Source organism: Antennarius striatus, chromosome 16 (assembly GCF_040054535.1).
Source record: "Antennarius striatus isolate MH-2024 chromosome 16, ASM4005453v1, whole genome shotgun sequence".
NCBI classification, from domain to species: Eukaryota; Metazoa; Chordata; class Actinopteri; order Lophiiformes; family Antennariidae; genus Antennarius; species Antennarius striatus.
The window spans coordinates 12,245,730-12,273,292 of NC_090791.1; the positions used below are offsets into that span (position 1 = coordinate 12,245,730).

Genomic DNA, 27,563 nt, shown 5'->3' on the forward strand with positions numbered 1-27,563 from the left:
CCACACAGACAAAAAAAGTGAAGAATTTATCTTGACACTTAAATCATCTTTGATTGGGCAGCTCGGTCCGGTGGATTGTGGGTAATTGTGTACCAGCCTCCGTCTGCCTTCCTCTCCAGGTGAAGGAGAGTCAGTAGACATGAAAGGAATCCGGTCTTTACGGAATGTCCCTGTGAGTTCAGTCCTTTGGTGTGGTGTGAGCAGCGTAACGACACTAACTTCACGTCGGGGCTCCACATAGTTGAAAAGTGAAGTCGTTATTGTGGTTAGCCTAGTGGCTAGTTAGCTTGCTAGGTGGCTAACTAATTCATGTGCATCTAATTATCTTACTTGCTTTTTTTTTCAGTCAAGTCCTGCCTGTTAATTATTACAATACATTCAGTAGTAATGTAGTGAAGTAAAAAAGGCCAACGATTTATTTATACATTTCGTCTTGGCTTCGCACCCTTGTTGTGGTTCTTCACACAGCTGGATGAAAGCTGAAGGTCATGTCCGGTCTGCAGAACTGCGTGTAGTCCTCTTGTTTATAGACGCCTCGTTTTGAATCACATCACTAATTACTGGTGTCAGTTTTTAATCACACACTGTTTAGAAAAAATGTTGGCGCTTGTTTACAGTCCACGTGTAGTTTGTTTTTAGCCTCAGTGTTGGTCTGGATCTCTTCAGGTCAACTCTGACAGCTTGACGGTGTCCGATTTGTTGACAAGGTTTACATCAGAAAGCGTTTATTATTGTTATAGTACGCACTTGTTTGCAATTAAATAAATCACAATATATTTTATATAATTTTAAAAAAATTGTACTTGATTTACAACTTTGTAAGTTGCATTTTATTTTTAGGTTGTTTTTTTTTTGTAAATCGAATTTCTATTTATTTTGTATTCAAGAAGAATTAAGTAATAGGGTTATTAATTTGTCACTTCTGTTATACTCGGACTCACCTGTCTCAACTCACATTTTAGTCTGTACGGTCTTGTCTTTTGTTGTTTGCTGTTCTCAGGGTGTTCTTATATCTGTTGTTTCTTCTTATTTATTTATTTATTTATTCAGTTTATTTTCTTCTGTCCAGACTTGTTATTACAACAGATTTAACTTTCATCAGTGTTGGAACATCAGCAACAACATCTGAAAAGAAAAAAAAGGGGGGTAACGGGTAGAAGCCATTGGCTTGTAAGGTTCCTGTCCCCTTAATCATCAACATCTCTCTCATTGCAGCACATTGTCAACACATTCATACATTGCATGTATACATTGTTGTCTTGTTTCACATTGTTTCCTGATAGAAGTAATTTGTCTTTTCAACATATCCAACAGAAACGTTGTTATGCTGCTGCCAGGACTACAGATTTTAATGAACCTTTCACAAACCTCAAAACACCCTCAACTACACTTCTGCCTGCCCAAAATGTCCAGGTAGGTGCTGTGCTTGTTGACACCGCATCAACCAAGCATTGCATTAACTCATCACTCACACCATGCAATTGTGAACATTTCAGTAGAAATGGGAAGATGGTGTTCTGTATATTTGTTCACCATTTCAAATTAAAGTTTCTGTTTACTTCAGGTATCCAAGCTTCCGAATGGTCTAGTGATAGCATCACTGGAAAACAACTCCCCCTTGTCCAGCATCTGTATGTTTGTGAAAGCAGGTAGCCGCTATGAGACTTTGGAAAACCAGGGGGTTTCTCATGTGCTACGACTTGCAGCTAACCTGGTAATTATTCTGTTCCCAAAGGAGATAATGTTCTTACAAAGGTGTGACTGTGAGGCTGTATCTTCCCTGTGTGTTGATCATGGCTGCCTGTTATGTACCTGTTATGTGTGTCTGTTATGTTATTGAAACACACATGTTGTTCTCTTACAGACTACTAAGGGGGCATCTGCTTTCCGGATCTGTCGTGGATTGGAAGCTCTGGGGGGCAGCCTGAGGTCAGTGAGTGCACGCTCTGCACATCCACATGTAGACAGTCCCTGCTATAAATAGATCAGCGATTACTGGAGTAGCCATAGAGCACCACAAAATACACACTGTGTTTCTCCTGCAGTGTGACGTCATCAAGAGAGACCATGGTGTACACCATGCAGTGCTTGAGAGATCAATTGTAGGTGACAGCCCTTTGTTTCATATGCATTTCAAGTTGATGCAAAGGTTGTGAAGAGGATGCAGTGTGTTCTAACTTTATTACATCTATGTGTGTTTCCAGAGATTCATTAATGGAGTATTTGGTTGATGTGACCACAGCTCAGGACTTCCGGCCGTGGGAGGTGGCCGACTTGACATCCAGGGTGAAGCTTGACAAGGCTCTTTTGCAACAATGTCCTCAGATAGGTTAGTAGTAGCAGAAGTTGTAGCAACAACATTTTGACTTTGGAAATTTGTGTCACTTTGACATCCTGTTACTTTTAGCACTACACACATTTTGATTACCACGGCCAAAACAAACAAGCCGTTAAAGCACTGTACCAGTCATGTTGATTATGGAGTTCTTTTTGCTTTATGATTAAGCACAGTTGTAGGAAAAATTAGAGCACAATCAAGTGATTCTCAGTGGCACATTCCAAGAGCTGAGCTTCATCATTATATAACAGAAAGTTTTGAAAAGGTTAGTCATTTAACCAAATAAACTGACTCAAGAAGCTTTCCGTTTTAATGAAGATCCAACCATGTTCTTCATGCAGGTGTAATTGAGAAGTTGCACGAGGCGGCGTACAAAAATGCTCTGTCCAACTCTTTGTACTGCCCTGACCACATGGTTGGTCACATCTCTTGCAAGCAGGTATGAATGAGTTTTGACCTGTTCTCACACATCCTGCATGTTGGTGGTTAACCATCATCTCAACTCTTATTCTCTTTATTGTCCTTCATAGTTGCAATCATTTACTGAGGATAATTTCACCGCTGGCAGGATGGCTCTGGTAGGACTAGGTGAGTGTCTCGTCTGAATGCATCACTGCAGTCCTATCTCTTCAGGCTTTGATTTCTGGGTTCCATCTTACTGATTAGAAGTTTGTTCTCTGAAGTCATTGTGCATCTCACTGATGTCAGTAAAATTTATATGTGTTCACCCTCCACAAATTCCTTTTGTCTTCATCCAAACACATAAGCTTGGTAATTGCTGTAAAGTGTGAAATGTTGTGGATTTTTTTTTTCTGATTCTTTACTCTTCATTAACATCTAATTTATTTCTCCAGGTGTAAAGCACTCCGTTCTGAAGCAGGTGGGAGAGGGTCTCCTCAATGTCCGCAGTGGTGGTGGTGCACCTCAAGCTAAGGCTGTTTACCGTGGGGGTAAATCTCATAATAATGTGATTATTGGATTATTGTCACAATACTATTTGACAGGTGTCTTTGTGTAGGTGAGCTGCGGGTCCAAACCAGTGATGACTTGGTTCATGCACTGATAGCAAGTGAAGGTGGTGTGACTGGTACTGAAGAGGCTAATGCCTTCAGTGTGTTGCAAAGAATACTGGGAGCTGGGCCATGTGTAAAGAGAGGCTCCAACATCACAAGCAAACTGACCCAAGGAATTGCCAAAGCTACTATGCAGCCATTTGACGTAAGTTTGATTATGGAAACAGATGTTTTCACTCTATAATGTGTTTTTCATTCTGTATAAATACAGCTTGTCTTCTAATGTCAGATGACCTCTGGCTGTCTTCCAGGCCACAGCTTTTAATGCATCGTACTCTGATGCTGGACTTTTTGGTGTTTATATTATTGCACAAGCTCAATCTGCAGGAGAGGTATTCACTAATTTATACTCTCAAAGACAAATCTTCCAATTAAAATGTGCAAGTGTACCCGAATCTGTGTTTCTCTGAAGTCATGCTTGTGTCCATTCTCTGGACAGGCCATCAAAGCTGCCATCACTCAAGTGAGGTCTGTGGCAGAGAGAAATCTAACGGAGGCCGACATCACCAGGGCAAAGTGAGTTAATTTGAGCATTGTGGAACATTGGGGGGAATCTTTTGAGTATGGGAATGGATTTGAAAAAGGATTTTTGACCCTGGTCTGTTGTTCGTTGCTCTGCACAGGAAACAGCTGAAAACAGACTACCTGATGTCAATGGAGAGCTCTGAGACCCTGCTGGAGGAGATTGGTGCTCAGGCTCTGGCGAATGCAGCATATCAGCCCCCTGATGCTGCCTTGGAGACGATTGATGCTGTCACCCAGGAGGCAGTGGTCAATGTAAGGGCCTTGACAGCAGAAGTTGTCATTCTCTGTCAGTATTCAGTCACAAGTTCAGTTTTTTCCAGATCAGATACCAGTTGTGCTTTGCTTTACATGATGAGAAATAGTTCAAAACACTTATTTTCATTATTGTCATAATAACTATGTAGCAGAGGATGATGTGTGGTATCAGAAGACAGGGTCAGAGTTTACAAATCCAAGAGATGATTAGCAAGGTTCTATCATTGAGCTTGAGTGTCTCAAGAACATAAAAATCAAACTTATATGTGGAAAGAGCTGTGGTGTGATTGAGTTTAATGAATACATTGCCAAAAAAAAAGTCAATATTTCGTGGGACTGCCTGTAGCTTTGATTGCGGTGCGCATTTGTCGCGGCATTGTTTCGACAACCTCGTACAACGTCACAGTATTTATTTCTGTCCAGAATTTCATTAATTTTTGGCCGAGTTCTTGTATTGACGATAGGAGTCAAACCACTCTGCAAGGTCTTCTCCAGCACATCCCATAGACTTTGAATGTGGTTAAGCTCAGGACTGTGGGGGCCAATTGATGTGTCAGAATGATTCCTCACGCTCCCTGGACCACTCTTTCACAATTAGAGTCCGATAAATTTTGGCATTGTTGTCCTGGAATATGATCGTGCCATCCGGTAGAAAAAATCCATTTATGGGATTGCCTGGTCATTCAGTACATTCAGATACTCAGCTGACTTAACTTTTTTGCTGAATAATATTGCTGAGCCTGGACTTGACCAACCGAAGCAACCTCTGATGATAAAACTGCAATTTGCTTATTGAAACCCAAACGGTGACTATTTTTTGGTCGGGCAGTGTAGGTTCAACCAAAAATTGGAGCTAACGGAAAGCGAAGGAAAGATAAACAGATCACTGTAATTCACTAAAAATAGTCAGAATCCAGACACTAAAACATTCGTCTGTGGTTGTGATCAACAAGTCCTCAAAGATCTTAACACGTGTTTTAAAATACCACTTTTAAAACACGATAATGCATTGAGAAGACTGTGTGTGCGTTTATATCCATGGACTTAGCTCCCTCTGGGCATCAACAGAAGCATTACAGCTGCACACTACTTTTTCATTATACTTTCCCTCCCTACATGCAGTGAAGCATTTTGTCAACTGTACTGATGACTCAGTCATGTAGAAAGATGCAACAGAGAATAATAGTAGTGGAGAGATGTAGTGACCAACTGTAACATGTACTGTGTGACTCTGAGTGTGCTGGTGTATTTATTTGTTTGTCCCATACTGTAAATGGAGTTGATGGAGTTTGTCATACAAATAACTGACTAATGAGTGAGTCTACTGCATTTGAATAATACTTTGTCCTTCTACACAGGCTGCAAAAAAATTTGTGGATGGCAAGAAAACCATGGCAGCTTGTGGACAACTCAAGACGACCCCGTTTGTGGATGAAATATGAATAGTAATATAAAAAATAAGAATCTACCGTATTGGCCGAATATAAGACGGTGTTTTTTTGCATTGAAGTAAGATTGAAAAAGTGGGGGTCGTCTTGCATCCAGGGTCTAGACATTATACCCATTCACAACGCTAGATGGCGCCAGATATCTTTAAAGCGAATGCTGAACTTAATTCCCCAGGCCAAAGCCAACCCCTGTCACGAAAAATAAAAATAAAACTAGCGGTAGCACGAAGAAGAAAAATAAAAATAGCGGTAAGAAAGAAAAGATAACAGAAAATGGAGACACGTAGCGACAATCTGGAGAAAAGCGGGTCGGTTCTCGGATGGTAGCAAGGTTGGTGCCACTCACCATTCATTTACAAATGTGATTGCACTTAAGTTTACATATTTAAATGTTCAGATATTAAGATGTGATAGACAGTTTTTGCATGATTTGAATGAGGCAAAATATCACGCTTTTTCTCTCGAATATATTGTTATGATCATTTGTTTCAGATGTACTGTAATTATTTTCTGTATAAAAATTAAATTTGGTGTTCAAAAAGTCTTTTTTCAAACTTGAGTCTTGAAAAAGAGTGGGTCGTCTTATAATCAGTGTCGTCTTATATTCGGGCCAATACGGTATTATTTTAAGTTTGGTATGCTGTACCTGCCTGCTTGGAGAGGAATTGGGACTGCAAAACCACAGCTTCTTGCAGCACATCATTTTATGTCAACAATCATTTCTAGTCTGTCCTGCAGTAAGTGTAAGCAACTCAACAAGGAGCCACCTAATACATTTCTCCTCCTGTTTGTTGTCAATACAAGTGTATATCAATGTAAATTAAAATAATTATAGAATTAAAATATGCTTGATGCTTGAATTTGTGACCCAGAATGACTACTGTAGGTTTTGATGTAGCAGGAATATGCTGGTCAACTAGTCTTTTCAGGCATCTTGTAATTTTATTACTTCGAGGTGTTCTGGTGTTATCTAAATTTCCCAGTTTGGGATAAATAAAGTATATATCTATTGATGCTGTTAATGATATTTCGTCAACCAATAGGGGGAACCAGGAGCACAAAGATTGCAAATTGCCTATGATGTTGAACATCTATAAATTTAATCTCAAGCTTGTTCCTGTTTATCTAATAATTGTGGGGGATAATTTTCTTGAGTAAAAATTAAAATAACAGCAAAATCAACTCGAAATAATATTGTTTGTGATAGCCTTCGTGAATGTGATAGTATTTTAAGCTATTGCATTTAAAAGACCTAGGGTGTTTCCAGCAAGATGGAGACGAATTATTTTCATTATAATTTTATTCATAAGTAAAACAATGATGTTGCATAATGTTGAAAAGCACATAGGGTTCATATATGTGATGAGCTATCTGAAAGCAAATTCCACTTCATCTGGTGCCCTGTGTTTTCAAAAGCATTGGATGATTGTTATTTTACATTATTACTAAGCCCATAGACACGTACAGTACAATGAAAAGGGTGAATGACATTGAATTATTGCATTATTATAAAAGATTAACAAGATTAGATTTAAGTAGATTAAATGTAATTAGATTTTGATATCGAACATTGATCATAGAATCACCCTTAGTTTACATACATCGCATAATATTGATATGTATTTGCTGATGCACACTTTATCTCACAGACCCTCAATTAATGACCACACGTTTAACGCAACACGAGCCGTGGTCTCGTGTAATCTCGCGAGAAGAGACCCCTGCTCCAACCTGAACCCTGTGTGGATGTGTGCGACGCTGCGTGGGGGTGTTCGCTTGATGTCATTCGACTGGGAGGGTAGCTGAGCTAGCGGTGGGCACACGGACTGAAAGCAAAACAATAACGTTACCACTCGCACCTCGTGTGGATTTAAACCCCCAACGTCGACTTAAAAAAAAGAGAAAAAACGAGAAGCCGCTCCTCATCGTTTCCCGAAGAAGAAGATGTGGAAAAGGTGAAGATGGATGGCTAACGGACTGGAAGTACCAGATGCTATTCCAGCAGAGTAGAACGGGCTCGAATCAGCGAGAGGCGGTGATGGGTTCTCGTTTTCCTGACGGCTAACGTTAATGTTAGACCTCAGCTAGAAGGGAAGGAGGCTGTGAAGGGAGGGGAACTTTCTTTGCTTCTTTCTCTCCTCCTGTATTGAGTCTGAGATGCTAGCGTACTGACGGTCTCGGCCGTCGAGCAGCCTCCGGGCCGCAGCTCGGTACACCGAGCCCGAATCTGGGAAAGAGCTAGCTAGCATACCTGCTAGCCGCAGCTGTACCCGATGCTGCTGCTGCGGCGGCTGCTGCTGCTGCGATCCGAAAGACAACACGAACGGTCCGAGGCCCTGGAGCATGAGTGAGCTTTTGTTCTACCGCACCGGACTACGTTTGGGATGCGATGCTGTGGTGACGGCTGTTTGAGCCTTTTGTATCCGGAGACTCTCATTTAACTGGATGCGAAAGAGCTTACGTTGCTGCAAAATGCACAACAGAACCACAACAGAGTCTCGTTGAAGGGGGGGCGAGGTTAGCCTGATCACAGCCCCCCGCCCCTGTGTCTCACCGGGGTCCGGGTCGCGTTTGGACAACGACCAGCACATTTTCTCTACGTCTTTCACCGCTTCATAAGTTTATCGGGCGGTATGGATAAGCTGACCATCATTTCAGGGTGCCTGTTTCTGGCAGCTGACATCTTTGCAATAGCCAGCATTGCAAACCCCGACTGGATCAACACAGGTGAATCAGCAGGTAAATGAAGCGGGATAACTGCTACCCACAGCTGCACTTATGTTTTTGTATGGTTTTTGTTTATTTTTTTTACCTGCAGCAGCATCTTTTGTTATCTACAGCTTTGTGTTTTGTAAATTGACCCTGTAGTTATTATTTGTATTAGAGCAGCAAAGTTGATTTCTGGTGCTTCTATAATTTCAAGTTATGTTTTTGCGTGACTTTTAATCAATAAATGATCAGTAAATATCAAGCAAACGAGTATTTAGTAGTTGATTCTCTAAAAAGTAATTTCATACATTTCTTGTAGACCACAAAGGCTTTTTAATGGTGAAAACTGTTCATGATCATAAGAGCAATTTTATGCCTTCTCTTGTTTGACTGATAAAATTTTGAAGCTTGGTTTTGTGCTAACTTTGCCATCAAAGTAATCAGCCTGTGGACAGTCAAAACAGATCAGATTTGAGGGACCAAACTGGTGCTAATTTGTGGTATCCCAGCTGATTTGTCACAGATGTGTGCTGTTAGTTGACAGACAGCTGCTTGTCTTTGTTCTCTCTGCAGAATGACCGCTTAGTAACTGGGTCAGAAAGGCTCCGTCATCCACCAATACAATATATCTAGATGGTATTACATTACAGAATAAGCAGTCTGGGCAAATGTAATAATAGGATTCAAATGAAACGAGGCCACCATTTAGAATGCAGTCCTTTGGATTGCATTGGAGAGCAAAGGATGAGGCTAAAGCTGTGTTTGAGACAAGGTCAGGATATAATGGTGTGGTCAAAGTATAAAGTTAGGTGTCCTGACTGCATGGTAACTACTCACTGATATCCAAGGCTCTCTACCTGTGGGAAGAAAGTCGTACATTGACTAAATTTAAACTGCAGTGCCAGTTGAGCGTGGGTGTCATACAGAAGAAAACATCTACATCCTTGTGACTGTTCTTGCCTCCCCCAAGCTTTCACTGTTGTCCTTAGTTGTGATTTGACTTGCCTTGAAAAGTGGCAATTACACAATAGAACACTAAAATGCATTTCCCTCACACCCTTTCCCCCCCCTCATCATTTTGAAATTGTGCTAGCCACAGGTTTAGAATATATAGTATATAACTAATGTTGGTGTTTTTTTGGTCCGGAAAGGCAAATACTCCACATTTATACAACATTTTCTGTTGAACAATTATCTTGCTGTGGCAAGCATAACAGTACATGGTTTAGGCAAGAGGTTGTATTCCAGCATTATTTTCACCTTTAATGTCATGTGCTCAAGTGATTTGAGTTTCAGGTTTGTGTTGGTTTGTTTAATATCTCATGAAATTTCTGGTATACTGAAAAAAAATAAAATTTCATAAGAAGCAAACAGGAAAGGTGTATTTTTGGAGTACTTGAAGCCGCAGCTACAGCTCATGATGTTGGTGTTACGGTTGAAAGAAGGCCAGTCTGTCCTCAGCCCCTTTTCTGTGAAGGACCACCTCTCTGAATTTTCCTTTTACTACCACCCTGCTCCTTTTTCCTTTTTGGTGGATCTCCACAGTGACGTGCCACCATAAACCTGCTGGTTCCATCTGCAGTTAGCATCAAATTCTCCCCTGTGTTGCATGACCCGATTGCCAATGGTACTTATACAAACTTGTACCAGTTGTCGGACCTTGTTCAACATTTGTCTTGTAGTGTGGTGTGTGGACAGTTGATAAATGATTCAAACTCATTTTAGCCAACCATCGATGCTGTCTGACCTTTGTTGTTAGTCTGGTTACATCCTGAGATTCTGTTTTAAATTAAGGGTCTGGAAGTTCTTCTACTGCTGGTTGGAATTTAAGTTGCAGTACAGTAAAAAGAAAATTTCACTTTATTTCAATTTGTGTGTCTATCTGACTTTGAGGTTGTTTTAGTTTTAGTCTGTTGTATTTAATTCTATTCTGCTATGCTTGTATTCTGTTTATATTCTATGTCTTACTTTATTATTACAATAATAAATAATAAGGAAGTCAGGATATTAAGGTCTTTTGATTGTAGAAATATTTGTAAGGAGGGCACGGTTGCGCAGTGGGTAGCGCTGTTGCCGCACAGCAAGGTAAGTCCGTGTTGGGGTCCCGCTCTGTGTGGAGTTTGTATGTTCTCCCCGTGTCTGTGTGGGTTCTCTCCGGGTTCTCCGGCTTCCTCCCACCTCTACAAACATGCGCTTCAGGTTAATTGGCTCTGCAGTGTACTGGCGTCGCGCCCGGAGTTTCCCCCGCCTCACACCCTCAGTCAGCTGGGATAGGCTCTAGCCCCCGCGTCCCGCCACAGTGGATGAAGCGGTTGATGATGAATAAATTAATGAAATAATTGTAGGGGGGGGTCCAATCAGGAGATGTTTGTTATTCTTACTTAAATTATTTGCAAATGGAGATTTACCTACTACCACCTATACTGTTGCAACCCAATCCATGTGTCCACAATCCCACCTCAACTAGTGGTTTGATAACATTAATGTTACGTTGTTTTCTCATCTCTCAGAAAGGTTATTAATGAACATGTTTCTTCAAACAAACTTTAAAATAACAGAACACAATCAAAGTTGGGTGATTTGCTTTAAGGCCTGCCGTTAATGTGGCCTACTCATTCTATAGTTGTGACCATGTCTTCTCTTCATCAGTAAAATCCGTCTACTTGCGGCCTGTATTATAATTTCAGTTTCTCTTTATGCTGGCTTTTGTACAGTTGAATTATTCCATGTGAAATTGCTAATTTGCTCAGCTTCTTACAATTGAGCTGGTGTATTATAAATTTAATCAAATTAAAAGGCACATTTCTTGCAGTGCAATCCTTGGGATTGACTTGTCTTCATTACTTATGGACTATTTTGAGCTGTGTGCCAGTTTTTATCTCACCCATTTTTACAGGCTAATATTTTGTTTGAGCTTAATGTACTCTGACAGTCACTGATAGCTCCCAATGCTGTGTTGTTGTCTTAGCAGACGGTATCGTTGCCTGGAATTCTGCCCTTATTTAACCTCAAAAACATTTTCCCTTGGCAGAAAGTATGTATCAAAGTTGGTTTTAGTCATCGAGAGTGTGGTTTTTTGCCTCCAGTTTAGGGATGTGTGATTACGCTCAGGGAGATACCGCATCAAGACACCCGCATATATGCCTGTGTTGTGTTATTTTTGATATCCCTTTTCAAAGAACAAGGACACACTGTTACTGATTCAAAGCAACTGACACCCAGTCAATATCATTCCATTGCAGAGCTGCAGACCAGGCAGTTCTGACTTGTAGTTCATGTCTAATTTGTACCGCCAACAGGCAAGGACAAAGATGGCAGCGCGCTCCTTCCAAACTGAAAATGTAGTTATGACGATGTTTAGAAATTACAGGCAATATAATTTTTATATTCAGAACAGAGTAATGCATACTAATCCTAACAAAAGTCTTAATGCTTAGCCTCTAGGGGAACAGGTAATTAAAATTGCAGTTGTTATTAAATTCATTGCTTTACGCTGGAAGTATTTCATTTGTTGCTAACTCATTTTGGTTCCAAAAGGTGCCTTAGGCTGGCTTGTCAATTTTTTAAAGAATTAACTAGTTATGTTAACTGTTGATTTCTTAATCACAACAAATATTTATGAGCAGTTGTGTGTTGGTCTCTAGGTAAATTTGCATACATATCATGAAGTAGCCCTTTAAAGATTAAAAAAATGAAATACGTAAGTAGAAATAGGCATGTATTTTTTAATATTCCAATCATCAATACAGGTAATTTATCCAATTTTAGCAGTTTTTAGCTGTTATAAACAGCCTGTAGATGAGTTATCACCACCGACTACATTACCAGGAACAGATAAAGTTGAGATAAAGATAAACAGATAAAGTTTTGTTTGTAATAATCAATTTCCTTTTGAAATTAATGACACTGAATTCCACAGTGCCTCATAGAATTTCACCACATTTGTTTATACAAAACCAATGTAGGATGCAGATATGGAAGTGATGACAAATGTCATTCCTCTGAAGGAATCTGAAGTATCATGTTTGGTAGCGCACAAAATGATCAAGGTGGGAAAGAGTCACTGACAGCATAATTGTTTGTGTTTTACTCAGTACCATAGAATGGTCGGATATTTCAAACACAACAGTTAGAAATTTGGTCGAAATCATTAAGCAGGTTCAACACAACAGAGACCCACTGTATGCAACAGCAGAAACACAACTTAGCCATGCTAACCTAAACTGAATTAACAGACAGACACTGCTGCAGCCATGCAGGTACAGTAACGCAGTACAGTATCACTATCCTATCAATAGTATCAACAATCTATTAACACAACTAGTTTAAACATTCCATTTGTAGTTAGAAATGAAGGCCTTTGACGATAAAGCACTACTGATATTTAGGTATGATAGTACAGACGTACAAATTCAGCATAGGAGAATCTTTCCTTGTTTAATTCATCAACATTTTATTTTTAAAGGGGATCTGACAGTGGAAACTTCATTTCTAGTAATGCCAGCACAGTAATAGTGACATTTATCGATAAAACCTCGAATACGGTCCATTTTTCTTGGGCACATCAGCCGTGTTCATGTTAATTGTGTCCCTACAGAGTGAAGGGTTGATGAATGGCCTCTAGCAGCAGAAGTTGCTGCCTGCTTCACTCGCCAACTTGCCGCCCACCACAGTTCAGAGGCTTGTTTGACTCGTCGCCCCCAGATCTTTCAAACAGCGGCACCTCCTATTCCCCACTAACAACAACACCATCATACCAAAGGCAAGCAGACACAGATCTCATTTCTCTCAGTCGGTGAGAGGAATATTTTGTTAATTGTAAATACACAGCCGACAGCACTGTAACAAGGTCTAGCAGAGGAGCAGACCCTCAAACTGAAGGATTGGTGAAGAGTTTTTTCCCTCTTTCTGGAACAAATAATGTTTGTTTTTAATTCAAAGCACTTAACTTTGGCTCAGGACACTTGTTCAGTGCAGTGAATTCTTTAGAAGTTTTGGTTTCCAGCTATTATAAAGAATAAACATTTGATGAAATCATTAGTTTTTGCAGGGATGTTTTTCTTTTGCCTTGTGTAATAAATCCAACGCACCTCTTTCTTTACACCAGTGCACATTTAGCCATCCTGAACCACCCCATCTCACTCTTGGCTAAGCTACGGCTTGTTTAATTCCCCTCACTTTGAGTTGTTTGTGAAAACTGGGACAAGCCATCTGGCACTTTGAGTTTGATGCATGTTTGTCAATACATACCACGCTTGGAGTGGCTAAAATGGATGGGTTTTGCATTGCAGTTAGTCAGTACAAATTATCCATATTTCAGCACCTTTGCCTGGTTTGTCAATTAGATATTTGTGTGCCTCTGTTTTGTCCACCTGTCATTACTAGGACTTTGTTATTTTCATTAAGCCATAGTGCACATATATTTTTGATTTTAAGCCTGAAAGGTCCTGTTGTGAGTATTTAAGTTTTGTTTTTGTTTTTTTGGTGATCGGATTGTTCCACCATCATTCTAGCTAAAGAATATCAAGCCCAAAGTATGAGCTCCAAAATAAGGGATATAAAAACGCTAAATTACAGTCTGCAGCTGAACCAACATCACTAGAGCCCTAGAGTTCCCAGAATGTATATCTATGCTTCTCCTTTATCCTCATGGACATTCTTGCATAGACAGGCTCAGGTTGTATGTATGCTGTTATTTGAATTTTAGAGTAATTATATAACGTAAACAAGCCTTATTATTATTTGATCATTTTTTTCTAGACTTGAACTAGAACAGCTTGTGTGTGCACATGCTTGTTGAGTTGTTTACCTATACCCATGTATCATAGCGTGACTGCCTGCAGTCGGGCAGGAATTTCGCACAGAGCTAGTGAAACAGCAGGATGTCTCAGGAACCAGGGGAAATGGTCATAAAACGCTTACATTACCCACAGCTTTGCCTCATGGTCTACTGTTCTCAGCAACGTTGCCTGCATCCTTTACCTTTCTCACCTACCATACATTATCCTGCTCAAGGTTAAAGGTTATGTCAAAGAAACTTCAGCTGTAGGCTGTGGAACATGACCGTTATTGCATGTTCCTCTCAACAAGACTTTAATAGCCATAGCAATAAGAGAGAGGGTAAATAAGATAGAGAAGGTAGAACATCATTTCATTTGTTGCTTGTCTGTGATGAAGCTTGTTCTCTCATGACAGCGTTACTGTGTTTGGTCTAAAAAGTAAATTTTTATACTTTCTACAGGAGATATGAAACCTTCACTTCCATCCTTGCCTTAATTTGAATCCACCTTCTCTCATGTTTCTGTTTGAACCACTAGCATTGTTTCTGTGGGTTGTTACTGTAAAAGCAGTGCTTTCACTGGGTGTCATAAAGGGCACAGGATTTCCTCTGGATGGCCTACTGGTCCCACCCATGCAAGCTTGTTGTTTCAGTGCCTTTTCTCTGAATGGGTTATTTTGCGGTCAATGGAATGAGTGTTGTTGTTTTTTTATTAACCATCAAACATGGTAAGGCCAAAATACTCTGACATTGTGTCATGCAATGCTCATGTCATTGTAGCTCAGACTACAATTAGCTCATCCATATACAGACTGTTGTTTCTTTCACAGAAAGATTATTTGAAGGTTTCCTGGGGCGATTTTGACCTTCAGGAAGTGAACAGCTTGTTTTTCCCATGAGTGGGTCACCATTTTTTATCATGAAACCCACTGCCAGAGGCAGGGAAGAAAGGCTATTATGGAAACAGATGAAAACAACAGGATTATTGAGGGTTGAAAATGTGTCAATGTCTGCATCAACCCGCTCACCAAGAGATTATGATGATCCTTCACTCAGGTTCTTCAACTCATTAGTTATGTTATTACCTTGACTCGACTAGTGACACGGCCTAATGCATATTTGCATGTTGTCTCAGGAATAAGTCAGCCAACTTCTAAATATGGTTAGTCTAAAAAGAAGTACTTATCTGTGAAGAGCCAGGTCATGGTAGAGGTCTCTGTTGAATAAGGTTAGCTGGATTTAGGAAAATCCTGAAGACTTTTTTTGCCTCTAATCCAGGAGGCTTCTTCGTTTCTGAAGGGTTGATGGGTAGTTCCAGATATGTAACCCAATGGGAGTGATTGAGGCTGTTAAATTGCAATGAGAGTCATGAAACGCAGTCATGTAGGTTTCACCTGTGGTCCATAGGGTCCTGTCCCCTGCAGTCGTTCGGATGATAGTTGTGTCGTTTGCTCCTCAGAGTCATTTAGGTTTAATATTTGAGTTTGATTTCCTGTGTTGTGCCATCCACTGGTGAAGTGGTTGTCTTGCCTCATCAGCACACACTGCATTGAACTTTATACACACCACCCAGTTTGTTTTCTGGGTGTCTCGACCTTAGAATGTCCCGGCCTCTTGTGTTGGTGGGCTTAAAGTCTTTAGGGATTTTGACTATTTCAGTTTCACAAATACCCCTGCCACAGGTCGGTGTGATACTTTTCCATTTGCCTTCCTTATCTCTATGGTCCATGTTGGTTATCTGGTGGCTGAGGTACATTGATATACATTCCCTTGTTTTCAGTCTCATTTAGCTTACTGTACAAGAGCGAAATACCAGAGTACAATGGTTTGCGTTTTTGCTAAGGAAGCTAATTGGATTTCACAGTTCAAATAAGGAATATTTCAGGAATGTGTCTTCATAAACATCTGATTGCCTAAAGCCATGCATTGTCAGATGATGGTTAAATTTCCCCAGCAACACATGGCAAAACACTAAAGCTTGCTAACAAACCTGCCTCCTTTTCCAAAGCCTGTTCTACCAGTGGCCTTATTGAAATGACAGCTGTATTTTCTTAGACACCATCCTTTTATTTGGCTTCAGATGGCAAGTGTTAAAGAATGAGGTTTAGGATAGCTCGTCTCACATTTAAATAGAAAACAAATGCGCACCACAGAGCCCATCACAATGGAAACCCTTCAAACAAATGCCACTAATCTCCTACATCCTGAGTGTGTTGCTTCTAATCCGGCTTTGCTTTTTTGGCTTAGGCCTGTGATCAGCAGTAACCAAAGTGATATGATGCTGTGTTACTCAGGTTGAAATTTCCCTTGAGGTTGTGCTCTAATTGACTGGCATCCATCCAGAGAGGATGCACCACTGGAGCATGTTCTTCCTCAGAGTACTGGTTTTAATGGTGATGCAGAATGAGCCATAGATTCATTTGTCCTCCCATGCAAACATTGAGTGATAGTTGCCGTATAAAATCACGTTGCGACATTTGTCACTATAGCAGTCGTGCCATTCTACATAAGAATTTATCCAAAGCTTAGTCATGGACGAAGATAATGATTACAGTCGAGTATGGATTGATATATTTAGTTTTTAAACCTGCTGCCTGATATCATTGCTATTTCTCACTGTCTGTGCTAAGTGTCATACCTGCGTGGGATAGATTCAGTAATTGCCAGGACTAATGTAGCTCTCACCCTCTGTGCTTGAAAGCATGAGGAAATGTCTTGGCCACTCACTGGTATAATTGGGTCCCACCAGTTTTCCACCACTGATCTGTTTGCAAATCAAAGGTTTTTCTTGCCTCTCTCCTCCTTCACTGGTTCTTGTTTCACTTTGCCATCAGTTGAGCTACTGTGCTTTGGCCTTTCTCCCATTAGAGCTTGCCATCAGTTGACCACCAATTAATCATATTTGGATTTTTTTTCTCCAGTATGAGATCCTTAATCTTTTTTGCCCATAATTTTTTCTGTTTGCCAATTTTCTCATTTTGTTAAGGTTTTATGCACACTGTCAGGATCATGTGTTCAAACTTTGGCTGTTAGATTCATATTTTGCCCTTTGGTGAATAGACACATTGTGCTGAACTGGGTTGGCTTCAGTTCTGTTTAAGAAGCAAAATAATTATCATTTGGCAGTTGCCCACCTCTAATGATGCATTTTTTTGGGCACATTTCCGAATTAATGTTCTGAGAATCCACTACCTTTTTTTTGTGTGTACCGGTAAGTGTGTTACTTGTGCACTTTTCATGAGCTGTTGCTTATGAATAATGAAGGCAGATGATTTGCCAATCCGTGGGCCACGAACCATTTACTAATGGCCATTTACTAATGTTGTCAACTATTTTAATAAAATAAATTATATGCAAATTCTTTTTGAGTAAACTATCAGTATTATTGCACATCATATAATCTGATCTGATCTCTGCTTAGATATCCCATCGGAGGAATCAAACAAAGATTAAAAACAGTTTCTATCTAAATTCAACCTCTCTCTGCAGGTGCCCTCACAGTGGGTCTAGTCCGGCAATGTCAAACCATCCATGGACGAGACCGGACCTGCATCCCACCACGGCTTCCCCCAGAGTGGGTCACCACACTGTTCTTCATCATAATGGGCATTATCTCCCTCACAGTCACCTGTGGACTGCTGGTGGCTTCACACTGGCGACGAGAAGCCACCAAATATGCCCGCTGGATCGCCTTCACTGGCAGTAAGTCAAAGATAGTACTTGAATACCGCTGAAGATTTTTCACCCTTTTCTCCATCTCACTATATCAATGGTGATGTAACTTTAAGATAAAAAGAATTGTTTTTGCCTCTTGACTGTTTTCCTGAACAGAGTTTCTTCAGGGCATGATTTAATAAAAGGACAAGGGATGTGGTTGAATAACTAGGGAAATATTGGCTGTTATTTACGATGTGTAGAAAAGTTTGACTTCCAAGGCCACCTCCCAGGCTTATGTGTGTTTCAGGGTGACATGAAAACACCTGTGTGTGGGTGTGTATATTTAAATGTGCTCTAGCACATCCGTGAATGCTGTTTTTGCATACTTGATGACACCTAGTGCTCCCTTTAAGCTGATTTCTTGTAAGATTGCCTGGTATGGTGTGGGTGGCTTATGTGGCACAGCATCGCTCTCGTTTTCTCTATAGCGTTTTTCTCCAGCTTTACCTTGATTTTTTTTTTCTGTGTACATACACTTCCAGCTTTCAATAAAAGCTCAGCATTCAAAGCACTGTGGCTGGACCTGGTTTCATAAGACTGCGGGAGAATGGAATTTGATTGGTTGCTTTGCCACAATGCTCTGTATTATTGTTTAAAAACTGGGTGGGAGCATTTTTCAGGACACTATGGCCCCTTTTGTCTCTCAAATTATTAAACCCAACGCTTTCCTTGGGTTTTTGCCTGCTAGTCCAAAAGTACATTCATAATTATCTCTTCCAACAAGAATTAGAGTACTAATAATAGCCAGATATCACTAAAGAGCTCACTTTTGCCATTTTGCCAGTGCAAAAGAAATAGTGACATTTTCAAATGACTATTTGACACTGAAAACCTAACTAGTATTTTTAATAACATTGGTGGCATCATGTTGGTAGTTATTTATGAAATTTATTTTACATTAATGGCGTTTTTCTTCTGGATGTAGATAAGATGAGATGAGGTAAGATATTGATCTCAAATTGGGAAATTTACAGTCAGTACCTTTTTAAGATATGTCATAATGTTGTCACGCCATTCCAGAATTGCAGGTGTTTTCATCAGACGTCTTCATTAGGGATCAGTTGTTGTATGAACATAGTTGACTCAATCTCAGTGTTTTCATGCAGTCGTAGCCTGTAAGGCATGAGAATATGCTGTGGTTGGACACATTCTGGTTTATTTATATCTGCCACTCAAATATCCCAGCTAAAAGTAATCTCTACTCATACAGAACATTTCTTTATTTTCTTTTGGTTATGCAAAAGTAATCCAGCAACTTCTTTGTTGACTATACTGTAACTACTTCATTAACAGTTTTAATGGCTTTAGTGTTGTAATGTAACAAGTAATTTGGTCTAACTTAACAAATTAATAATAATGTAACTATGTAATTGAAGCCAATGCTGTTTTTTGCAACCCAGTGAATCACCTATTTTCAGAAGTCCTCTAACAAATCCTCTACAAACTGTGTGGCCAGCACAAATATGTCACGAGCTAAATTGCAGGGCATTGAGGTATTGTGTAAAAAAACACAGGAACAGGAAACAAAGGTATATTTATAGCACAACTACTTTTTTTAAAGGAGCTAAAAGCATTGTGATGATCACCTCTAACAATGGAAAAGGCTTGGTATTTCAGGTGTGGGAGGGTATGGCGCTCTATATGAGAAATAGAAAGTCAGCTCTCGCTTATTTTTTAGGATGTTTCCTAAACTCACTTGTCTCTTAAATCTCAAGACAACAGAAAATGATGATCCTTCACTCAGGTTCTTCAAGTCAAATCAAGAAAAGATGTGTGAAATAGTGGGAGTGTTTTGAAGCCAGACAGTGTAAACAATGTAAGCAATGGTGGAAAAATGGAAACAGGAGGGACAACACATCACATTCTTATTACAGAGGAAAAAAAGAACTGAAAAACATTTATGCAATTTATATGTAAAGAATGTGCCATTCATTTAAAGTGATTAATACATTCATAACAAATGAGAACTAATCATATCCCTTCAAACACAGTTTTACTAATCGCTGCCAGGGGTCGGGCACATCTGCCACCCAGCGTTTTGTCTCTGCTGTAGTTTTTTATTTATACAGTAGTACCTTGAGATACGAGCTGCTGGACATACGAGTTATTTTTAGATAAGAGCAAGTTACTTCTGCCAGTACTAAAACAATTGTCCAACATTCCCCGAAGTCTGCCTTCAGCTAGTGTGAAGATAAGAAGCCAAATTAGGCTTCACTGAATGAAATAATCCACAGTGATGTAGACAACTGTTCTTCTTGTCGCCTCTTCTTATCAAGACATTATCATAAAATAAGAAATTATTCCCGTCTCCTCCCTCCAAGAGAAAAAACAGCATGTACTGCTTGGATGTCATGGAATTGCCAGAGGAATGTATTGTCTGTGGCAATTAACCTATTTTTAAATGAAATATTGAAATATTAATAACCCATGACTGCATGGCAGGCAGAGTCACGCTAATCTTTTAGCATTTAAAGTGTAGAATTTATCCCTGAAAGCCATTTCATGATGAAAATGTATGTTGCTATTGAACTGACTAAAATGGAACACAGTTTGTAGAATTTTTAGAGCTCATGGTTAATTTCTCTGTACTTTGTGCTTTTATTTCTTTGGTTAAACAAGTGCATGTTTAGTTCTATGACTTTGTCTCTGAAATAAATCTAATTCAGTTCACATTCAAGATTTATGAATTCCAAGTATAATTATATCTTTATTTAATAATTTCCTTACTCCCCCCCCCCCTCTGTCGCTCCTTCCCTCCAGTGATCCTGTTCTGCATGGCGGCTCTCATCTTCCCCATAGGCTTCTACATCAATGAGGTGGGAGGCCAGCCGTACAAGCTGCCCAACAACACGGTTGTCGGCTCCTCGTACGTGCTATTCGTCCTCTCCATCTTCTTCACTATAGTGGGACTTCTGTTTGCAGGCAAAGTTTGCCTCCCCGGCTGAGGACTCGACCACGCCTGCCTCAGGACTGTCGGGAGAGGCTCAGAAAATATTGTGGGATTTACAAAATACGCAATGACTGAAAATCAAAAACAAACTCTGGCCGGAAGCCGGATACAGGAAAGTATTTGATTATGTGTCAAAGGACCGCTGGCGGTGGAGTACCTAACAACTAAAAAAGGAATAAACGAACAAAACTGAAAATAGGGGGGGGACATGGATGAACGGATGGAGGCCTGAGACGGCTGGCCGCCGCGGCTGTAGCAGCGTCCTCCCACTATTGACTGAAAACATGGCCGTCTCTGTGTTGTGGTTCTGTTGGGGGAAAAGGATGCTCAGTGTGCCGCTGTCATGGCAACCACAGTAACGATTCTGACACACATTTCTTGAGGACCACTCAACCTGACCCCCCCCCCCTCCTTGTCCACCTTCAGTTCGTCGCCCCTAAGCACAAATCTGTGCTGTCAAGACTGCTCCTGTTGCTATTTTTGGCTTCTCCTAGCTCTTTCAGTTGTGTGTTTTTTCTGTTGTTGTACATTTTGTGTTCAGTTTCTTTTCTTTTTCTCTTCCACCTCTCACCTCCTTTCCATTGAAGCTGGAGGAGTTTAACTGAGTCCTTGAGAACTGGATGGTTTTCTGCAGGGTTTTATTCTCAGTTGTCACTTGGCGAAGCCCCAGGTGTGTAGCTGGGGGGAGAGCAGCTGTTAGCCCAGCTGTCTGGACCAGCACACAGCCTACTGCTGACCTGAGGAAAGTACAGGTGTGCTGTCTACTTTTCTCACAACCATAATCAGCTAAAGGAGTTGGTAGCAAGGGGGTGGTGACCTCCATGGGCTGCAGAAGAGGAGGTTCAGTTCCAGAGAAGAGAATGCCACTCAATGTTAGACCCTCAGTATGTTATTTACATACACAGGAACAGTGTTGACAGCAAAGACGGTTGCTAAGATGCATCCTTGATGCTGATACACATAGTTTGCCAATAACTAGAAGACTGTGAATTTAGAGAACCATAATCTGAACATAAATACACCTTGTACTTGTAGTAATACTCTAAATTCTGTACAGCCACAATCATAATAGGCTTTCAAGGTATTTTTTAAAAAGTGTACATGACTGTGGGGTCAAGATGAACTCAATATAGCCAGTATTGACTTCTATAGGAAGTGTCATTACCTAATGTGTGAAAATAACATATGTGAATCCTGAACATTGATGGTATTCCCCTTAATGTTGGATGGGAAAGAAGGGAGCCAGGAATATTTTTGTCTTCTTTTGTATGACAGTGAAGACACTGGGACTGCAGGTCAGGTCCTTGAATGGGGCTGTGCCTCAGTTTGCTGCCCTTGAGGCCCGTGAGTGTTTTACTCACACACACACACACACACACACACACACACACACACACACACACACACACACACTAATGCAATGCTTTTGTTCCTGTTGGAATCCACAGCGCTGCGATTAACTGTATTTTCATCGTCTTTTCCAGTCACTCTAATTAATCTCAGAAAATCGTAAGTGTTCCTAAGGGCCAAAGGTGATTCTGCAAATTCCATACTTTGCTTAGAGGACAACTATGATGCTTGTTAGTGTGTTATTTTCTGGATCGAGGCATGACTACATTTCCAAAGCCTCCTTCAGGCAGAAATTGTGCAGCAGCACCACAACAACGTCCCTTGTTTGTAACACCTTTCTTTGTTAACACTGAACAATTCAACAGCACCACTCGTGTGTGTGATTAAACTGGTGTTCGGCTAACTGCTAACGGCTGCTTTCTAAGTCTTCCAGTGTGGCCTGCAAGCCTAGTTCTTCATCATTTTGCCGTGATGAGTTAGAGGTGGGCTTCAGCTGCCCTGTATTTTTCAACTTGTTAATATTTTGACAAATTGACAGCATAAAAAAGTCCAATATTTGGTTTCTCTTGTTTGAGATGAATCAATGCTCAGTCCACTACATTCTTTTACTGAAGAAAGCCTACTCCTGGAGTAGAGCAGGAATTTCTTCCATGATATTGTGTGATTTAAAATGGATATTTGGGTTTATTTAAAAACCACAAATCAACCATTCCTGCACTAAATTGTTCTCAGTTATCACCTGTAGTGGCCTTTTAAAAACCACTGATTTAGAAACTAGCATCACAAGAAACAAAGCAAATTAAGAATACATTAAACTACTATCCAATTTCTACTGAACAATGTGTGTTTGTGTGTGTGTCTGTAACCAGTCACGGAGCCCAGTCACTGAGTCTGAGTTTGGTTTTGTATATGTTTGCTGCTCAGCGTTTCTTACTCTCGGTCTGATTATGTATACTGCTAACTCTACCCTCTGCAGTACGCTGTCTTGGTTGGTTCAGTATTGTGCCATGACCTGTTTTTGTTTAATAATGTACAGACACAAAAAGCAGGATTTCTGTATTAGGAAGCACTGTGCATTCAACAGTGTGAGTAACAGAAATAGAAGCACCACAAATGTATAAAAAAAAGAGAACTTCTTACCTCAATGTTTTTGTTTCTGCTATTATTTTCTAATGGTGGCAATGTGTGCCCTCTAATTTGTCTCTTGCCTTGATCGGATGTCTTCACATAAAGCCTATGGTCATAGGAAATTATTTATCACTGAATAAAAGGAGAAAATGGGTGTGCGTGTGACTGACAGAGACTGTGTTGATGATTTACTAGATGTGAAGTATGAATCACTACTAATCTGAGCTTATACACAAAGCACAGCGGAACATTTAATTAGAGATCCTCCTTAACCTATAAATCTTGAAATCAACATGCTCCTGCAAGATGCTGCTGACATGTCCTTTCACTCACACTTCATTAAATCTAATTCGAGGTCAGCCACCAGGAATCACCAGTAGAAAAGCATCTGCTCAAGGAGTATACATGGTGAATGTTCAACACTTCCACATTTAACAATTCAACCTCCTGTGCAGTGTCAATATGGAGTCCACACAGTATATCCCTTTGGATGCCAGTGACCTCCTCTCAATATATTTGTTTAGGTATGTTATAAGGGCTAAATTTATTCATGAAATCACTTTGCAGAACATGCCTTTCATTAAACATAACATGAAACCTTCAGCTCAGCTTCAAAGATGATCCCTAATGCGCGTCACCTCTTTATGTACACGGTCAGGTTTCTCTGTCTGGAGATGAGACGCTGGATGAAGGCACTAATTTGCTATTTAGTGACCTGGAAAACTTTTCACAGCGCATTCATTAGCAGCGTGCTCTATTTTAAAGTGCTACATAGGTAAAAATTATTTGTTGTTGAAAAAAAAAAGGCGCCGTGGATAGCGCTGTCGCCGCACAGCAAGAAGGGTCCGGCTTATGTGGAGTTTGCATGTTGTCCCCGTGTCTGCGTGGGCTCTCTCCGGCTTCCTCCCACCTCCAAAAAACATGTGCTTCATGCGAATTGGCTGTTCCAAAATTGCCCGTAGGTGTGAGCGTGTGCGTGTGTGTTTGTCTGTGTCTCATTGTGGCTCTGCAGCACACTGTTGTCGCGCCCGGAGTTTCCTCCACCTCACGCCCTTAGTCAGCTGGGATAGGCTCCAGCCCCCGTGACCCGCGCAAATCGATGTAGCAGGTTAGAGAAAATGAATCAATGAAAAGGTCAACATTTTTTGTGGCAGCTTATTGACCAAAATGTAAGAAAATGGATATTTGAGACCTTTCAAAGCTCTTTTTTTTTTTTTTTTTTTTAGAAATGGAGCAAGCAGCCAGAAGAGTTTCCACCTGTAATGAATACTACATCTGATGTTTGGACACGTTGTGTTGTTACAGATTTGTAGTCTATGGTAAATACCTCAGCTAACATACAGTAGTTTAGCATGAAGACTTGAAAAGGCTACCCTATGTTCAGAAGTAACACTTCCCCATTGAAGTGGACTACTGAATAGACATAAGAGTGATGGCTGGCTTCACATACAGCTCAAGGAAGTGAGTTAGCTCAGACTTCACTTGCAGATATTGTTCAGAAATGTTCATATACAATCAGATGAACGCCGTAGTTTCATTTGTCATTTCCCTGTTCTGCTTGCTCAACCCAGGATTTCTCCGCTGTTGGCCTCTGAGCGACCTGCAGGATGATGCAGTGGTTCTGTTTCAGATTTCAGAGGGTCACATCAGTCCAACCAGCAACACTCCAAACACAGATGTGGGACATCAAACAGAACTAACGGATAAATGACCCAATGAATGTTTGCTCTCAGCTGCTGAAAGTGTTCCTTACAGATGTGACAGGCTTGATAGCTTAATCTGTGTTATTCTGTCACAATCACAGTAATGCTGTCATACTGCAGCTTCTCTGATTGTTAAAGCCTATCCTGGTTTCAGTGGAAATTGGACATATTTACTCCCAGAATAAGACATGATAATTACATATATTCTATAAACTGCTGCTATTTATTAATCCCGTGCTTCGTGCCCTGAGGGCCAGGAGTTTCACAAGGTTAATGACCATGAAAAAAAATTGTTTTAAATTATAGATTCTTCTTTATTTTCAACTATTTTTTTATTGAAATACTACTGGAGAAGGTTTTGCCTGATTGGAAATGTAAAAGTATTACAGCCTTGTGTTGATAATTTTTAAATAGACATGAGAAATAGATAAAAAGAAGTTACAAGCTTGTTGCCGTATGAAATTGATAAAATACGCCCCAACTTTATCCTTTCAGAATTAGAGAACACACTACATGAGCTGAACAAATAAAAATGAAAACGCTAATGCTCGTTTTGGCCACTATCACAAAACCTGTATTTTGGATTTGGTTGTAATTTTACATGTTGGGGCAGTTTTGTGAGAGTGTTTGTAGCACTAATTTTTGTGAGCAATCTGGAGTCTGAAAACACAAATTTAAAGAATCCTAAATTCCACTCTGTTGGCAGCCTAACCCATCTGTATGAAAGCAGCAAGGTTGGGGAGAAAGTGACATCTGCAAGAATGTCCACACCAGGTTAGGAAAATCGGAGTTAATAAGAAACAAAATACAATTTATTTTTACAACACATCTAGCTAGGAAAATAAATACAGTGGTGAATTTTCAATTACTGTTTGTACATAAACAATTTCACTGATACATTAGTTCTTGTTGCTCCTGCAGGATTTCCTTTCTTTGCTTTACCAGCCTGTGTTTAAGCCAGCTGCATATGCACTGAAGTTAGCTTATAGCCTGGGGAACCCACATGAGACCGCTCTTCTTGATGCAGTCAGGCCCCACTGATTGGCAGCAGATGGTTAATAGTGAGCTATTGCAGGAGATATCAACACTAACAGATCCCGGATCAGTTCTCTCAGTCCAGATGGAGATGACATGTTTTTCAGCCCCTCGATGTGTGCTTGTAATTGTCAAAAACAAAAAACTTTACCCCTTACTCTGCTTTGTGATTAAAAATAAAGTTTTGGCCGTATATGGCGTGATGGATGCATTTCAAAGTTTAATTAAGAAAGTTTTACAAGGACTGTCCAAGTATTGATGAACTGTGACAATACAACTTCAATTAGCTTTTTTCATGCGCAAATGTTCCACTCACTGTTGAGAGCACAATATGTTTAATGGAGCATCACCAAGCAATGATCCTTTTCTAATTTTGTGCAAATGTCTGTCATTTAACAAGAGTCTATAGCTCTATATGTATCACATTGAATGTCCTTTTATTATACCGAGTCCCGCTCTAGTGAGTGACTTCACTAAAGTTTGTAATTGTGTTTCCACAAATATACAGAGGCAAAAAAAGAATGGAAAACTACCCCGGTGCTTGAACGAGAGGAGTAACATTAAAACTAATACAAATAATAAGTACAAACTTGCAACTATCAAATTGTAGCCGTTACTGTGTTAATTTAATTTGGTATCACATTAAAATATTTTCAAAAGTAATTGGTCTAGATCTTGAAGAAAACGTTTTGTGAAATATACTGTAGTTTTGAATCAATTCCAAATTCTAGTGGTAGGTTTTAATGATCAAGGGCTTAAGAGGGCCCAACAATTATGGGACAATTGCCTTTGGGCACAATGATATAACCCTCACTCTAATTAATATGACATGGAATGCTTCTGCTAATGCCTGTTAGTCCTGTTTCACAACTCTGTTGAGATGTGCATTTAAATCAGAACCTGATACAGTTTATAATGAATCTTAAACATAAAGTAGTGCAGCATTCGGATTCATCTTTGCTTTGAGAGGTGCCTTTATATAATATTTGCATAGCTGTGTGGGTGGAAAAAGCAGTGAGTACATAGTGGCATATAGTGGCGTGTATTCCAATATTTTAGCCTCATTTGCAAATGCGTACAAAGTCCTCCAACCATGAATGTTGCTTCATCGGTTACAGGGTCCTTCTGCTCACTAGGATAGATAATTGTGTCAACGTGCTGCTGCCAAGTGAAATATGGCCTCCATCTGTTCTGTGCCAGCTCTAACCATCCATCCGTCCATCCATCCAATGTTTACTTTCATTATACTGTAACTATGCACGTATAAAGTAACTACTGTTCACTAGTAATTTTATCTATAGCAAATGAAAATGAAGCAAACAGTCATGTATCAATAATTAAGTTATACTGTAATATATAACCCTGAAAAATGTTGTATTGTGGTAACAGAGTGGCAGAGACATTCCATTTTATGTACCTCTTAAATGTTAAAAAAAAAATCATTATAAAAAGAATTATCAAGAAGATAATTAGGAGATTTTTTTTAACCTGGAGACAACCGTGGTGAAAAGTCTGATTGAATGAAAACCCACTCACATACAGTAAACTGGATG

The 27,563-nt window shown here is 40.0% G+C and overlaps 2 protein-coding genes across 4 annotated transcripts; both read left to right on the forward strand.

Moving 5' to 3' along the window:
- Positions 1-60: 60 nt before the first annotated feature.
- On the forward strand, positions 61-6,534 carry uqcrc2a (ubiquinol-cytochrome c reductase core protein 2a). Of its 3 annotated transcripts, XM_068336293.1 has the most exons (15): positions 93-172; positions 1,070-1,170; positions 1,315-1,413; positions 1,565-1,714; positions 1,865-1,929; positions 2,046-2,102; positions 2,205-2,329; positions 2,680-2,777; positions 2,869-2,926; positions 3,193-3,288; positions 3,357-3,556; positions 3,663-3,743; positions 3,851-3,927; positions 4,035-4,188; positions 5,550-6,533. In XM_068336293.1, exons 4-15 carry the CDS (start codon positions 1,634-1,636, stop codon positions 5,631-5,633), a joined length of 1,176 nt encoding a protein of 391 aa, XP_068192394.1. In that variant the 5' UTR covers positions 93-172; positions 1,070-1,170; positions 1,315-1,413; positions 1,565-1,633; the 3' UTR covers positions 5,634-6,533. The 3 variants fall into 3 exon arrangements, with proteins under 3 accessions (XP_068192393.1, XP_068192394.1, XP_068192392.1); XM_068336292.1 differs by lacking the exon at positions 1,070-1,170 and having other exon boundaries at positions 61-172; positions 5,550-6,534; XM_068336291.1 differs by having other exon boundaries at positions 1,070-1,413; positions 5,550-6,534.
- A 763-nt stretch (positions 6,535-7,297) lies between these two features.
- Positions 7,298-23,805, forward strand: mosmoa (modulator of smoothened a). Its single transcript, XM_068336735.1, has 3 exons — positions 7,298-8,378; positions 17,617-17,829; positions 20,605-23,805. Exons 1-3 carry the CDS (start codon positions 8,273-8,275, stop codon positions 20,787-20,789), a joined length of 504 nt encoding a protein of 167 aa, XP_068192836.1. The 5' UTR covers positions 7,298-8,272; the 3' UTR covers positions 20,790-23,805.
- Positions 23,806-27,563: the final 3,758 nt, after the last annotated feature.